At 40.9% G+C, this 15089-nt stretch overlaps 1 protein-coding gene across 2 annotated transcripts in view; it reads left to right on the top strand.

Moving 5' to 3' along the window:
• Positions 1 to 15089, top strand: part of Hells (helicase, lymphoid specific) — a 61143-nt gene that overhangs the window by 23740 nt on the left and 22314 nt on the right. For both annotated transcript variants that reach the window (XM_045141840.1, XM_045141839.1), the window contains 4 exons: positions 5656 to 5694; positions 10494 to 10718; positions 11782 to 11964; positions 12599 to 12742. In XM_045141840.1, coding sequence (XP_044997775.1) covers positions 5656 to 5694; positions 10494 to 10718; positions 11782 to 11964; positions 12599 to 12742 — 591 coding nt within the window. The remainder of the gene's footprint in view (positions 1 to 5655; positions 5695 to 10493; positions 10719 to 11781; positions 11965 to 12598; positions 12743 to 15089) is intronic.

Here is a 15089-nt window from a genome sequence, read left to right as displayed (position 1 = left end):
AATGAGATGATCATGTGGTTTTTGTCCTTCAACCCATTTATGTAATGTATTACATTTATAGATTTGCGTATGTTGAACCATCCCTGCATCTCTGGGATAAAGCCTACTTGGTCAGGGTGAATGATCTTTTTGATATACTCTTGTATTCTGTTTGCCAATATTTTGTTGAGAATTTTTGCATCTATGTTCATGAGGGAGATTGGTCTGTAATTTTCTTTTTTTGTTCTATCTTTGCCTGGTTTTGGTATCAGGGTGATGCTGGCCTCATAGAAGGAGTTTGGTAGGATTCCTTCTTTTTCTATTTCCTGGAAAAGCTTAAGAAGCAATGGTGTTAGCTCTTCCTTAAAAGTCTGGTAAAATTCAGCAGTGAATCCATCTGGGCCTGGGCTTTTTTTAGTTGGGAGATTATTGATAACTGCTCGGATCTCCATGTTTGTTATAGGTCTATTTAAGTGATTAATCTCATTTTGATTTAATTTAGGTAGGTCATATAGATCAAGGAAATCATCCATTTCTTTCAGATTTTCATACTTTGTGGAGTATATGCTTTTATAGTATGTCCCTATAATTTTTTGAATTTCTCTGGAATCTGTTGTGATGTTACCTTGTTCATCTCTGATTTTATTAATTTGTGTCTCTTCTCTCTTTCTTTTGGTCAGATTTGCTAAGGGTTTATCAATCTTGTTTATCCTTTCAAAGAACCAACTCTTTGTTTCATTAATTCTTTGGATTGTTCTTTTTGTTTCTATTTCATTAATTTCTGCCCTAATCTTTATTATTTCTTCCCGTCTACTACTTTTTGGTTTGCCTTGTTCTTCTTTTTCCAAGGCTTTAAGGCGATGCATTAGGTCGTTTACTTGCGACCTTTCTAATTTCTTAATATAGGCACTTAAGGCTATAAATTTACCTCTTAGAACTGCCTTCATTGTGTCCCAGAGATTTTGGTATGTTGTGTTCTCATTATCATTTGACTCTATAAATTTTTTGATTTCCTTTTTGATTTCTTCATTGACCCACTCATCATTTAGTAGTGTATTGTTTAGCTTCCATGATTTTGTGTATGCTCTGTAGCCTTTCTTGCTACTGATTTGTAGTTTAATTCCATTGTGGTCAGATAGAATGCAAGGAATTATTTCAATTTTCCTGAATTTGTTAAGATTTGCTTTGTGTCCTAATATATGGTCTATTTTAGAGAATGTTCCATGTGCTGCTGAAAAGAATGTATATTCTGCAGCCTTTGGATGAAATGTCCTGTATATATCTGTTAGGTCCATATCTTCTATGACCTCATTTAGTCCAGATGCCTCTCTGTTTATTCTTTCCCTGGATGACCTGTCAATTGATGAGAGTGGGGTGTTAAAGTCACCCACCACCACCGTGTTTGGTGTTATCTGTGACCTTAGTTCTAATAGTGTTTGTTTGACGAATTTGGGAGCCCCCATGTTAGGTGCATATATGTTTAGGATTGTAATGTCCTCCTGTTGGAGTGTGCCCTTAATCAATATAAAGTGACCTTCCTTATCTTTTTTGACTAACTTCGGACTAAAGTCCACCCTGTCTGATATTAGGATAGCAACCCCTGCTTGTTTTCTAGGCCCATTTGCTTGAAACACCGTCTTCCAACCTTTCACCCTAAGATAATGTCTATCCTTTGTAGAAAGGTGAGTTTCTTGAAGACAACAAATTGTAGGATCCTGCTTTTTAACCCAGTCTGCAAATCTATGTCTTTTCGTTGGGGCATTGAGACCGTTGATATTAAGAGATATTATTGAAAGGTGTGTATTTATGTTTGCCATTTGTGTGTGTGTGTGTGTGTGTGTGTGTGTTACTTGTTCTACCTGTGCTCTCTTCTGTTAACTGGTATTTGAGTATGGCTGGTTTTTTCTAGGTTCCTTATATGTGTGCTTTTCCTTTTGTTCAGCATGGAGGATTCTATCAAGTATTTTCTGTAGAGCTGGTTTTGTCTTCAGATATTCCTTTAACCTGCTTTTGTCATGGAATGTCTTTATTTCTCCATCTATTTGGATGGATAACTTTGCAGGATAAAGTAACCTTGGTTGACAGTTGTTATCTTTCAGAACTTGGAATATATCACTCCAGGCCCTTCTGGCTTTAAAAGTTTGTGTTGAATAATCTGCTGTAATCCTGATGGGCTTGCTTTTGTAGGTAACTTGATTTTTCTCTCTAACTGCTTTCAATATTTTTTCTTTGGTTTGTGTGTTTGGAAGTTTGAGTATAATGTGGCGAGGAGAGTTTCTTTCTGGGTTTTGTCTGGCTGGGGTTCTAAAGGCTTCCTGTATCTGTATTGGCACCTCTTTCCCAATTTGGGGAAAATTTTCCTCTATGATTTTGTTGAAGATGCCTACTATGCCTCTGGAGTGGAATTCTTCTCCTTCTACTATGCCCTGAATTCTTATATTGGATCTTTTCATAGTGTCCCGAATATCTTGAAATTCCCACTCATACTTTTCTATAAGTTTGTCTTTCTCTTTGTTGGACTGCATTAGGTCTGCCACCTGATCTTCTAGCTTAGATATTCTGTCCTCTCCCTCATCCATCCTACTGGTGAGATTTTCTACAGAGTTTTTTATTTCATTAACTGTGTTCTTCATTGCTAGTAATTCTGACTGGTTTTTCTTTATTATTTCTATTTATGTCTTGTATTGCCTTCTTTATTTCATTAAATTGGTGTCCTGCCTCTTCTTTGATTCCTTTGATTTCCTCTTTGATTTCCTCTTTGATTTCTTCTTTGATTGTTTTCATGTGATCTTTGACCTCTTTGAACATATTTATAATTATTCTTTTGAACTCTTTCTCAGGCATTTCCTCTAACTCTTTCTCACTGGAGGACATTTCTGATGCATTAATACTTTTAGGTGGATTTATATCGTCTTGCTTTTTAGTGTTTCTTGTGTTATAATGTATATATTTTTGCATCTTGGATTAAGTTAATGCTTGGATTTTCTAGCTAGCTGTGTATTCTTAGCTGTATCAATTGATTTGATGTAATATATTTTCAGGGTAGGACCTTAAGGTATTAGGTGTGGCTCTTAAGACTCTCAGAGTATCTACAAAGATGTTCTTAGGGGTTGAGTTTCCCTGCTATAGGAGTATTCAAGCAGGCTGAGTGGAATAATATACTGGTAGATTCTAAAATTTAACTAAACACTGTACCCATTCCATCAAAAACAGCCCCGAGTATGTATGCAAGAGTAGTTATTATAATGACCAGATCCTCTATCAACAAAGAGGCATAGATTTCTGGTCTATTGAGGTATCCAAGTCAGTTTGTGACCAAGTGAGACCCTTCCCTGGTGCAATCCCAGTTACCTTGGGTGATTGTGGTCTCAGTCAAGTTGCTGCCTGGGTCGTCGGGCTGCTGTTCTGATTTCTGGAGCTGGGCATTTGCTTTTCCTACGGGGCAAACTGAGTCGCTGCTGCCGCCTCTGCAGCTGTTATAGCTGCCTCCCCCGGAGCCCCCACCGCTGCTGAAGCTGCCGTTGCCGTGTCCACCGGTGCTGCTCACCCCGAAGTCGCTCCTGGGTCCGCTGCTGCTGGGGCCACTGGTACCGGTGCTGGAGCCGCTGAAGTTGCTGCCGAATTCTGCTCCTGCTTGGGTCCCGCCGTCAGCCCAAGTTGGCGTGGCCGGGTCCCGGGCCGCTGCTGTGTTCGCTGGAGCTGGGTTCAGGCGGCGGGTGAGGGGAGGGAGCCGCGGCTGCTCTGGTTGCATCGCTGTTCCACGCGTGCTTTTACCTCGCGGTCTGCTCCCCCCTCCGTTGCTCGCTGCCGCTCTCCCCTCACGTTTCCCGAGTTGCGGAGAGCGCGGTGTGAGGGGAAAATCCCGCACCTGGCTTGTCCTGCGGCTCGAGCCGAGAGTCCGGCGGTTTTCTGCCGCTCCGCGGTTGCGGCGGGTAGCCGAACTGCCCCGGAGCCGCTGTTCCCGGCTGTGCAGGCTCTGGATGCTCTATAACTCTTCCACTTCTCCGCTGCCGCCTCAACTTCCTATACACCTCACTTTTTAGTAAAAGTGTATATTTTGCTGAGTTTTTTTTGGTCTTCCCCCCCCAGGCTGTTTTGGCGTGGTACCTACGCCGCCATCTTAACCGGAACTTCTGAATTTCTTTTTCTACATTGAATTCTTATGCTTGATCTCTCTCTCCCTCCCTCCTCCCCCCCCCCTCTCTCTTTTGTTTTCAAGGTGTGGTTTTGCTCTAGCCCAGGCTGACCTGGAATTCACTATGTGTAGTCTCAGGCTGCCCTTGAACTCACCGTGATCCTCCTACCTCTGCCTCCCGAGTGCTGGGATTAAAGGCGTGCGCCACCACACCTGGCTTGTTTGAGCTTTTCATAGTGTTCGGAATGTCTTGAAATTCCCATTTATGCCTTCCTATTTGCTTTATCCTTCTCTTTGTTGTACTGCACTAGATGTGTCACCTGGTCTTCTCGTTTAGATATTCTGTCCTCTCCTTGATCCATTCTACTGGTGAGTCCTGTGGAATTGAACCTAGGTCCTTTGGCTTTGCTGGCAAGCACCTTAACTGCTGAGCCATCTCTCTAGCCCTTCTAGCTGTGTTTTACTCAACTTCCTGTTGCTGAGATGAATTCAGGCTTGTTATCTGTATCTCCAGGTCATTTAGGAGGTGGCCAGGGAGCAGTCTACTGTACACTTGAGTCTGGTTCTTTCTTCAGCATGCCCTCCCCCATTGATGGATAGTTGGACTGGATGGGTGTTCCACCACATGTCTCCCTGCAGAAGGCTTTCTTCTGTGACCCCCATTCGCCTCTTGCTTATGTGTTTCACCCAGGCCCTGCTTTTTTGGAATCTTCTCCCTTTCCTATTCCCTGCTATGCAGTCAGAAAGATGGAGGAGTGTCTCTGATGATTGGGGGTATGGGAGGGGTACAAGGGGCAGCTTTTTTCTTTCCCACAAAGGCCACTATTCCCTAAGACAAATGAGGATTTAAACAAAGAAATATTTCATTAAGGGTTGATATGTTAATGAGCTGTACCAGGAGCTTTCAAGGCTCTTTAGACCCCCTCCTTTTTCAGGAGGGGATTGTCTCTTGCCCTTGGGCAAGGCTTATCAGTGTAACATTGGCCTGAATTGAGTGCCATGTCATATGGGTGAGGGTGTCCCTGGGACTGATACCTGGCTGGTTAGGTACTTGGGCCTGGGAATTACTTTCAGGTCCCTTTGAAATGACTTCTAGGGGCACAAAATTGTCACGTTTTGTCCACAGTGGTGGGCAGAATGCTTCGGGCTGGAAAATCAATTTTCTTGAAATGCTGACAATGAGTTATTATAGGAGATTGAGCAAAAAAAAAAAAAAAAAAAAAAAGTAAGATTTAAATCTCAATAGCAACCAGTTTACATTCTTTGTTGTTTTTTTTTTTTTTAATAAGGGTCTTGCTATAGCCAAGGCTGATCTGTAATTCACTCTATTTTGAGGCTGTCCTTGAACTCAGTGATTTTCTCAGCTCTGCCTTGTGGGCACTGGGTTTAAAGGCATGCCACCACAACCAGCTTAGGTTTACATTCTATTACCATAGTTCCTTATCTACAATACTGACAAAATTAACAAAAAAAATATGTAATTGAGTGAATGAATAAATAAATGCACTGTATGTTAATAATTTGCTTTTTTTTCAATTTAGGAAATTTTGTCTGTGGCTAAAAAACACAAGGAGAATGAGGTAAGATATTTAAGCTAGGAAATTAGGGTTGGAGATATAAGTTGATGAGTGCTCATGCAGGACGCCCTGGGTTAATTATCAGCAACACATAAACTAGGCATGGTGGTGCACACCTGGAGGTTGAGACTGGGTGATGATAAGTTCAAGATCATCCTTGCCTGCATAGGGAGTTAAAGGCCTGCCTGGGGCTACATGAGCGACCCTTTGAAATAGGAAAGGAAAAGGAAAGTATTTAATTTAGGAGTTAATTTGTTTCCTGATCCCCCCTCCCCACCTTTGAGGTAGACTTTCACCACCTGGGCTTTGAGGTTGCCTAGGCTGGCCTTGAACTCACAGTGATCCTCCTACATCTGCCTGCCTAGTGCTTGGGTTAAAGTCAGTCATGTGCCACCCTTTGTGGCTCTTTGTCCCTTTTTTTAATCTTTATTATTATTATTATTATTATTATTATTATTATTTTTATTTTTTTTTTTTTTGGTTTTTTGAAGTAGGGTCTCACTGTAGCCCAGACTAACCTGGAATTCACTATGTAGTCTCAGGGTGGCCTCGAACTCACAGCGATCCTCCTACCTCTGCCTCCCAAGTGCTGGGATTAAAGGTGTGCACCACCACACCCGGCTCATTACTATATTTTTTGTTAACAACTTCCATGATGATAAACAATATTCCATGGTAATGCCCTCCTTTCCCCCATTTTCTCCTTTGAAACTCCACTGTCCATCATAGCCTTTCCTCTCAATCAGTCTCTCTTTTATTTTGATGTTATGATCTTTTCCTCCTATTATGATGGTCATGTATAAGTAGTGTCAGGCACTGTGAGGTCATGGATATCCAGGCCATTTTGTGTCTGAAGGAGCATGTTGTAAGGAGTTCTACCTTTTTGGCTCTTACATTCTTTCCACCACCTGTTCCTCTATGGTCTTTGTCCCTTTTTTTTTTTTTAACTTTTTTTTTTGTTTGTTTATTTTTACTTATTTGAGAGCGGCACAGGGAGAGAAAGAGGCAGATAGAGAGAGAGAATGGGCGCGCCAGGGCCTCCAGCCACTGCAAACCGAACTCCAGACACGTGTGCCCCCTTGTGCATTTGGCTGACGTGGGTCCTGGAGAATCGAGCTTCGAACGGGGTCCTCAGGCTTCACAGGCAAGCGCTTAACCGCTAAGCTATCTCTCCAGCCCATCTTTGTCCCTTTTAATTACAGCTATATATTTTCCTCACCATTTCTTTTCTTTAGATAGACTTTAATAAAAACAAAACAAAATGTCCATCCATTCACTTCGTAGCAAACGTTCTTCTTTCTTACATACCAATTTAGGTGTCTGTTGCACATTCTTTATATAGCTATGCAGATCTAGCCTAGCAGTGATGTGTTTAACTTGTGAATGTGACTGAGGCTCAAAGGCTTATAACCAATGCTTATAGCTTATAAAATTTTTTTTGTTGTTCTATCTTGGATAGCTTGAATCCCTGCTTCTTTGCCATTTTATGAGACTGACACACTGCCTACTGTGCTAATGAGGGAGATTGTTTTGCCATTTGATATAGTTTGTTTTGTTTTGAACATTGACTTAAATAAGTCCCAGCATTGGAAAGTTGCATAGAGAAGCAGAAGCAAAATAAGAACGTATTCATTAACAGGACTGGCGAGATGGCTTAGTAGTAAAGGAGCTTTCCTGCAAAGCCAGAGGACCCAGGTATGATTCCCCAGGATGCATGTAAGCCAGATGCACAAGATAGCACATTTGTCTGGAGTTTGTTTGGAGTGGCCAGAGGCATTGGTGCACCCATTCTCTCTCAATTAAATAAATGAGCAGATAAATAAATAAAATATTTAAAATGGTAGAAACTTTGAATAATTTTTTTTTTTTTCTGAGGCATGGTCTCCCTTTGGCCTAACCTGACCTGGAATTCACTATGTAGTCTCAGAGTGACCTTGAGCTCATGGCAATTCTCCTACCTTTGCCTCCCAAGTGTTGGGATTAAAGGCATGCGTCACCATGCCTGGCTGAATAATCAATTTTTAAAAATCTTTTTTTTTTGTTTTTTATTTGTTTGAGAGAGACAGAGACAGACAGAGAGAGACAGAGAGAGAAAGGCAGATAGAGAAGTAATCAGCGTGTTAGGGTCTTCATCTACTGCAGTCGAATTCCAGGTGCATACACCATCTTTTTTTTTTTATAGATTTTATTTATTTGAGAGAGAGAGAGAGGAAGAGGCAGAGAGAATGGGCATGTCAGAGCCTTTAGCCATAGCAAACGAACTCCAGATGAATGCACCCCCTTGTGCATCTGGCCAACGTGGGTCCTGGGGAATTGAACCTAGGTCCTTTGGCTTTGCAGGCAAATGCCTTAAGTGCTAAGCCATCCTTCCAGCCCACATACACCATCTTGTGCATCTGACTTGCGTGGGTCCTGGGGAATTGAACCTGTGTCCTTTGGCTTTGCAGGCAAGCACCTTAACCACTAAGCTATATCTCCAGCCCTGAATAATCAGTTTGCATGTTGAAGATTTATATGTTATTAGAGAGTTTAAGAGTGAGAGATACTTGGCTGGGGAGATGGTTTAGCAGTTAAAAGTGCTTGCTATCAAAGCCTGCCATCCTGAGTTTGATTCCCCAGTCCCCACATAAAGCCAGGTACACAAAGTTGCGTGGATGTCTAGATTTCTTGTGCAGTGACAGAAGGTCCTGGCTTGCCCATACGTACATGTGTGTGCACGTGCATGTACGCAAACACACACAACTCTTTGTGCTTGCTCATAAATAATACAAACAAAACATTAAAAAGAAGAGAATTAGGGAGGCAGAGGTAGGAGGATTGCTGTGAGTTCGAGGCCACCCTGAGACTACAGAGTGAATTCCAGGTCAGCCTGGGATACAGTGAGACCCTACCTCGGAAAACCAAAAAAAAAAAAAAAAGAAAGAAAAGAAAAGAAAGAGAGAGAATTAGATTTTTTTGGTATATCATCAAAGTTTACATTATAGAAGTTCCTTGAAGGTTGACTGTTTGCTATATGGGTTGATTTATGGTTAACTATGATAAGTGTAAATATAATAGTCTCAGTCTAATTTACCATCATTACTTACTCTGGAATTTTGACGTATTACTTTTGTATAACCATTCTGTCAATATGTAAACAAACAACTTGTTCTTAAGTCTTCATTTTAATAAATTTTGACAAATGTATGCACCATCCATATCAAAATATAGAACATCCATTGTAGCAAAAAACTACTGTGTATACCTTGCTACCTGTTTTTCATCCCCAAAACCTAGAGGAAAATACTTTTTTGTGGGGGGAGGTGTTGAGGTAGGGTCTCACTCTGGTCCAGGCTGACCTGGAATTAACTATGTAGTCTCAGGCTGGCTTCAAACTCTTGGTGATCTTCCTCCCATGTGCTGGGATTAAAGGCGTGCGCCACCACATCCGACTGGAAAATACCTTTTAATGTGGGAATTGGTCAATTTTCTCTGTTCTACAACTTCATAGAAATAAATGGGCTGAAGAAACAGATAACTCAGTATTAGATTATTTGCCTTGTAAAGAAAATACAAATAAGTTTTTTGATTTTCAGGGTAGGGTTTCACTTTACCCAAGGCTTCCTCAAATACGGTTTTGGTGTTTCAAGATAGGGTCTCTGTAGCTCAGGCTGACCTGGAATTGGCTATGTATTCTCAGAGTGGCCTCAAACTCATAGCGATCTTCCTACCACTATCCGGGTGCTGGGATTAAAGGCTTGTACCACCACACCCACCCCAATTATGTTTTTTTTTTTAAGAGAGAATGGGCACACCTGGGCCTCTTGCCACTGGAAACAAACTCCAGAAGCATGTGCCACTTTGTGCATCTAGCTTTACATTGGTACTTGGAAATAAAATCTTGGCCATTGGGGTGTGTGCGTGTTTGTGTGTGCGCACACACACCAAAGGACAGCATTGAGGTATCTGTGCTTCACTTTCTTTGAGGTAGGGTCTCTTGCCACTGCAAAGAAACTGCTAGAATGAAGACAAATGTCAGGCTAGCTGGCCTGTTATCTTCAGATTTTCCTGGCTGTACTTGCCATTGCTGTAGGCATGTTGGGATCACAAATGAATGCTCCAGCACCTGGTTTTATGTGGATGCTGGGGAATTGAACCTAGACCAGCAGGCTTTGCAAACAAGTACCTTTGGCTATTGGATGTCTTCCCAGTTCTGATTGCTTGTAATTTTAAGTTATTTATTTATTTTTTTTAATTGACAACTTCTATAATTGTAAGGGATATTTATTTTATTTTATTTTTTTGAGCTACTATATAACTATAGCCTAGGTTAACCTGGAACTCTAGCTCCAAGCTGGCCTTGAACTCAACGGTCCTACCTCACTCAGCCTCTTGTGGTTGGGATTAAAGGTGTATGCCATTGTGCCCAGCTCTATTATATGTTTTTAATCCTTCCTGTGGTGGTAATTCCTTTCTTGTCTTGTATAAGAAATATTTGTAGTTAGTGGTACACGGCAGAGGTAGTAAGTAGAGTTTGAGGATAGCAGAGTTGTGAGTTTCAGGACAGTGAGACCCTACCTTGGGGGGAATAAAAAAGGAAAGAATTATTTACCTCTTAGGTTATTGGGATACACTATTTTGTTTACATAATTTTTGCTTTTTTAGTATGTGCAGTGTTTGCATGTATGTATATCCTATGCACATGGCCCAGAGACCACAGTATAATGTTGAGTATCATCCACTATTGTTGAGATGCGGTCTCTTACTAAATCCTTAGTTGCATCAAACTTCTAATTAAATTTCAAAAATTTTTTTTTTCACAGAATGAAAGCTCCTCTACTAATCTCTGTATGGAAGATCTTCAGAAAAATAAAGATTCAAATAGTATAATTAAAGATAGATTATCTAAAACTGTTAGGCAGAATACCAAATTCTTTTTTGATCCAGATCGGAAATGCAATGGACAGCCAGTACCTTTTCAACAACCAAAGCACTTCACTGGAGGAGTGATGCGGTGGTACCAAGTAGAAGGCATGGAATGGCTTAGGGTAATACTTTGTCTTTTTATTTATTTATGTAGTAGCTTTTTAGAAGGGTCTTCTATGGAGTCTGGAATTGTTTATGTAGATGAAGATGACCTAGAATATCTGGTCCCCTTGCCACCCTAAGTTTTGAGATTACAGACATGTGTTACCATGCCTGTGCCTGACTTAAATTAATGTTTTATTTGTCTATATGTTTGTTTTTTTGAGGTAGGGTTTCACTCTAGCCCAGACTGACCTATAATTCACTATGTAGTCTCAGGATGGCCTCGAACTCATGGCAATCTCCCTACCTCTGCCTCTCAAGTGCTGGGATTAAAGGCATGCGCCATCACTCCTGGCTTGATTTTATTTTTTTGAGGTAGAATCTCACTAGCCCAGGATAACTGGGAATTAACTCTGTAGTCTCAGGCTGGCCTCCGACTCAAAGTGATCTTCCCACCTGACTCCTGAGTGCTAGGATCAAAGGTGTGTGCCACATTGGCCTTTTTGGTTGGGAGGCCATTGTTTATTTACTTATTTTTATTGTTAATATTTTATTTATTTATTTGAGAGAGGCAGACACACACACACACACACACACACAGAGAATTGATATGCCAGGGCCTTCAGCTGTTGCAGATAAACTCCACACACACATGCTACCTTGAGCGTCTGGCTTATGTGGGTCCTGGGGAATTGAACCTGGGTTTTTTGGCTTTGCAGGCAGATGCCATCTCTCCAGACCATCATTTGGAATTTTAGTCCGTCAAGTTACTTGTATACATTTGAGTTTATGTATTCCATACTGTGGGGTATATACACCTTAACTGCTAAGCCATCTCTCCAGCCCTACTTATTTATTTTGGTAAAGCATGGTTTCGCAGGTTGACCTGGGACTTACTGTTTACCCTCAGTTGGCCTCATCAGTTACCCTTAGCAAATACCTTAGCCTCCTGAGTGCAGAGATAGAAGGGGCATGTGTTACCCCTTTCTGGCTTGAGTGTTTTTTTAAGAACAAAGTGAACCATTGCTAATGGAAGAAATGCTTACATCTGAGTTTAAATATAATGTATTCTTTTTTTTCCAGATGCTTTGGGAAAATGGAATTAATGGCATTTTAGCAGATGAAATGGGATTGGGAAAGACTGTCCAGTGCATTGCTACAGTCGCACTGATGATTCAGAGAGGAGTACCTGGACCTTTCCTTGTCTGTGGCCCTTTGTCTACACTTCCTAACTGGGTGGCTGAATTCAAAAGATTTACACCAGAAGTAAGATATTTCTTATCTTAATACTATGACACAAGTTATTTTTGTTGTTGTTGCTTGAATTAGGTTGTAGACCTTTTGCAGTAACTAAATTGATTTTTGTATATGTTTTGATTTGACTTACTCACTTTGAGCAATACCATTCTTTCCCCCCCCCCCCCATCTTACATGTAAAATACCAGCATTTGAACATATAACCAGGCTGGGTGTTGTGAACCACACTTCAGTAGTTGCATTTGATTCCTGTCTGGCCTCAAGCTCAAGCTTACTTTGTAATTTCACTATGTAACTAATAGCTGGCCTTGGACTTGGTGCATTCATTCTGCATCAATGTCTTGAGTGCTAGAATGTCAGGCATAATCTAGTATGTGGTATTTGTTACATTCATGTTATCCTATCCACATCTTTGCATTATGAGAAGAACTTAGTCCAGATGTTGTTTGATCATCTTCATCTTAATATGTTTTGTAGTTTTTTTTTGTTATTTTCATTTTCTTGTGTTAATCAGGTGATTTCCTCAATTGACTTTGTCATAGAAAAATAGGAATAAAATTATGTTTTAGAGAATTACTTTTCTTTGTTTTCCAAATCATTGGCATTTAAAAATTTTTTCTTAGTCAATATAAAAATCTTTTAGGTTCCTACTATGTTATATCATGGAACCCGTGAAGAACGTCGGAAATTGGTAAGAAATATTCACAGACGACTAGGAACACTGAATATCCATCCAGTGGTAATTACATCCTTTGAAATAGCCATGAGAGACCGAAATGCATTACAGGTACAGATGGTTTCTTTGTAATCCACAAATCATGTATTATTTAAAACAGACTACTTTCTCACTAGTGTTTTAAGTTTCCTGTTTGAAGTAATATGCATGTTCCTCTATAATTTAGAGGTTCATATTAATAGAAGGATTGGAATGAAAGTTGTCATTTTAACCTCCAGACATATTATTGTTTTAAATGTGTTAATAGCTAGACATAAACTTGTGAGTATGTTTGTGACATATATTGTAAGTATGGAATCTACTTACCCAGTTTTAAACATATTTTATTTTTATTTATTTATTTGAGAGACAGAGAATGGGCGCACCAGGGCTTCCAGCCACTGGAAATGAACTCCAGATGCACGCACCCTCTTGGGCATCTGGTTTACGTGGGTCCTGGGGAGTCGAACCAAGGTCCTTTGGCTTTGCAGACAAGCACCTTAACTGCTAAGCCATCTCTCCAGCCCTACATACCCAGTTTTAATGAAATTTGATTAGAATATTTTAAAAGTTACTTTTTAAAATACTTTATTTTTATTTCTTAATTTGAGAGAGAAAGAGATATAGAAACAGTCAAGGGGGGAGAGAGGTGGGGGGGGGAGGGAGGGAGGGAGGAAGAGAGGGAGGGAGAGAGAGAGAGAGAGAGAATGGCTGTGCTAGGGCCTCTAGCCACTGCAAACAAAATTTCAGATATGTGCGCCCCCTTGTGTATCTGGTTAACATGGGTCCTGGGGAGTCAAACCGAGGTCCTTTGGCTTTGCAGCGCCTTAACCACTTAGCCATCTCCCCAGCCTTGAAAAGTTCCTTTTAAATCATAGTACTATTTGTTATGCCTTTTTTTATATCCTTTTTTTTAAAATTTTTTTTTGTTTATTTATTTGAGAGTGACAGCCAGAGAGAGAGAGAGAGAGAATGGGTGCACCAGGGCTTCCAGCCACTGCAAACGAACTCCAGACATGTGCGCCCCCTTGTGCATCTGGCTAACATGGGTCTTGGGGAATTGAGTCGTGAACCGGGGTCCTTAGGCTTCACAGGCAAGCGCTTAACCACTAAGCTATCTCTCCAGCCCAACACTATCCTTTTTATTCTTGATGCTCTAGCTACTTATTTCTTTTTTTTTTTTTTTTTTAATTTTTATTTATTTATTTATTTGAGAGCGACAGACACAGAGAGAAAGACAGATAGAGGGAGAGAGAGAGAATGGGCGCGCCAGGGCTTCTGGCCTCTGCAAACGAACTCCAGACGCGTGCGCCCCCTTGTGCACCTGGCTAACGTGGGACCTGGGGAACTGAGCCTTGAACCGGGGTCCTTAGGCTTCACAGGCAAGCGCTTAACCGCTACGCCATCCCTCCAGCCCTATAGCTACTTATTTCTTAATGCCATTGTCACTATAACAGAAAATTGATATTCCTTACTGCTCCACCTATCATGTACAGTTCTTTGCTGTTTTGCATTTCCTATTTCTGACCTTGTGATGTCCTTGCTCTGTCTCCTCAGGCTTTTCTTTTTTTCATTAGACAATGAAAGTACCTTAGATAATGGTTCATCATAAGATCAAAGCATACAGGTGGGGATGGAGAGATGGCTCCCACTTAAAGGCACTTGCTTGTAAAGCCCTATGACCTAGGTTCGATTTCCCAATACACACAAAGTGGCTCATGCATCTTGGGTTAATTTGAAATGGCAGGAGGCCCTGGTGTGCTATACTCACTCTTTCTCTTTCTCTCCCCCACCCCCTCAAATCAATAGAAATATGTTTAGGGCTGGGGAAATGGTTTAGTGATTAATGTGCTTGCTTGCAAAGCCAAAGGATCCTGGTTCAATTTCCCACAACCCACATAAACCAGATACACAAGGGGGCACATGCATCTGGAGTTCGTTTGCAGTGGCTGGAGGTCCTGGCATGTCCATTCTTTCTATCTGCCTCTTTATCTCTATCTTTTCCTCAAATCAATAAAAAAAATTTTTTTTAACACATTGGTCCTAATGTAATAGTAATGCCTTGTATAGTCATTAGTGGTGTTTCTGAAATGTTCAATGTAACTTTGGAATATGATTTGCAACAAAATTAGCTCAGAAGTTATGACAAAAATTTACAAATGTGTGTAACACAAAAAAGTACCAAAACTAATGTTGGCATGGTGGTGCATGCCACCATGGATCATCATGAGTTTGAGGCCACCCTAAGACTACATAGTTAATTTCAGGTCAGCCAGAGTGAGTCCCTACTTCAAAAAACCCCCCAAACTACCAAAACTATCTGTCATGATTCATAACTAATTTCACACTCAGCAGGCTGAGGCAGGAGAATGCTTAGGGCCAACCTGAGTTAGAGATCCTGTCTGCAAGAAAAAAAAGC

This window comes from Jaculus jaculus, chromosome 1 (assembly GCF_020740685.1).
Source record: "Jaculus jaculus isolate mJacJac1 chromosome 1, mJacJac1.mat.Y.cur, whole genome shotgun sequence".
Lineage (NCBI taxonomy): Eukaryota > Metazoa > Chordata > Mammalia > Rodentia > Dipodidae > Jaculus > Jaculus jaculus.
The sequence above is the reverse complement of the archived record's forward strand: the minus strand, read 5'-3'. Positions and strand labels throughout refer to the sequence as shown.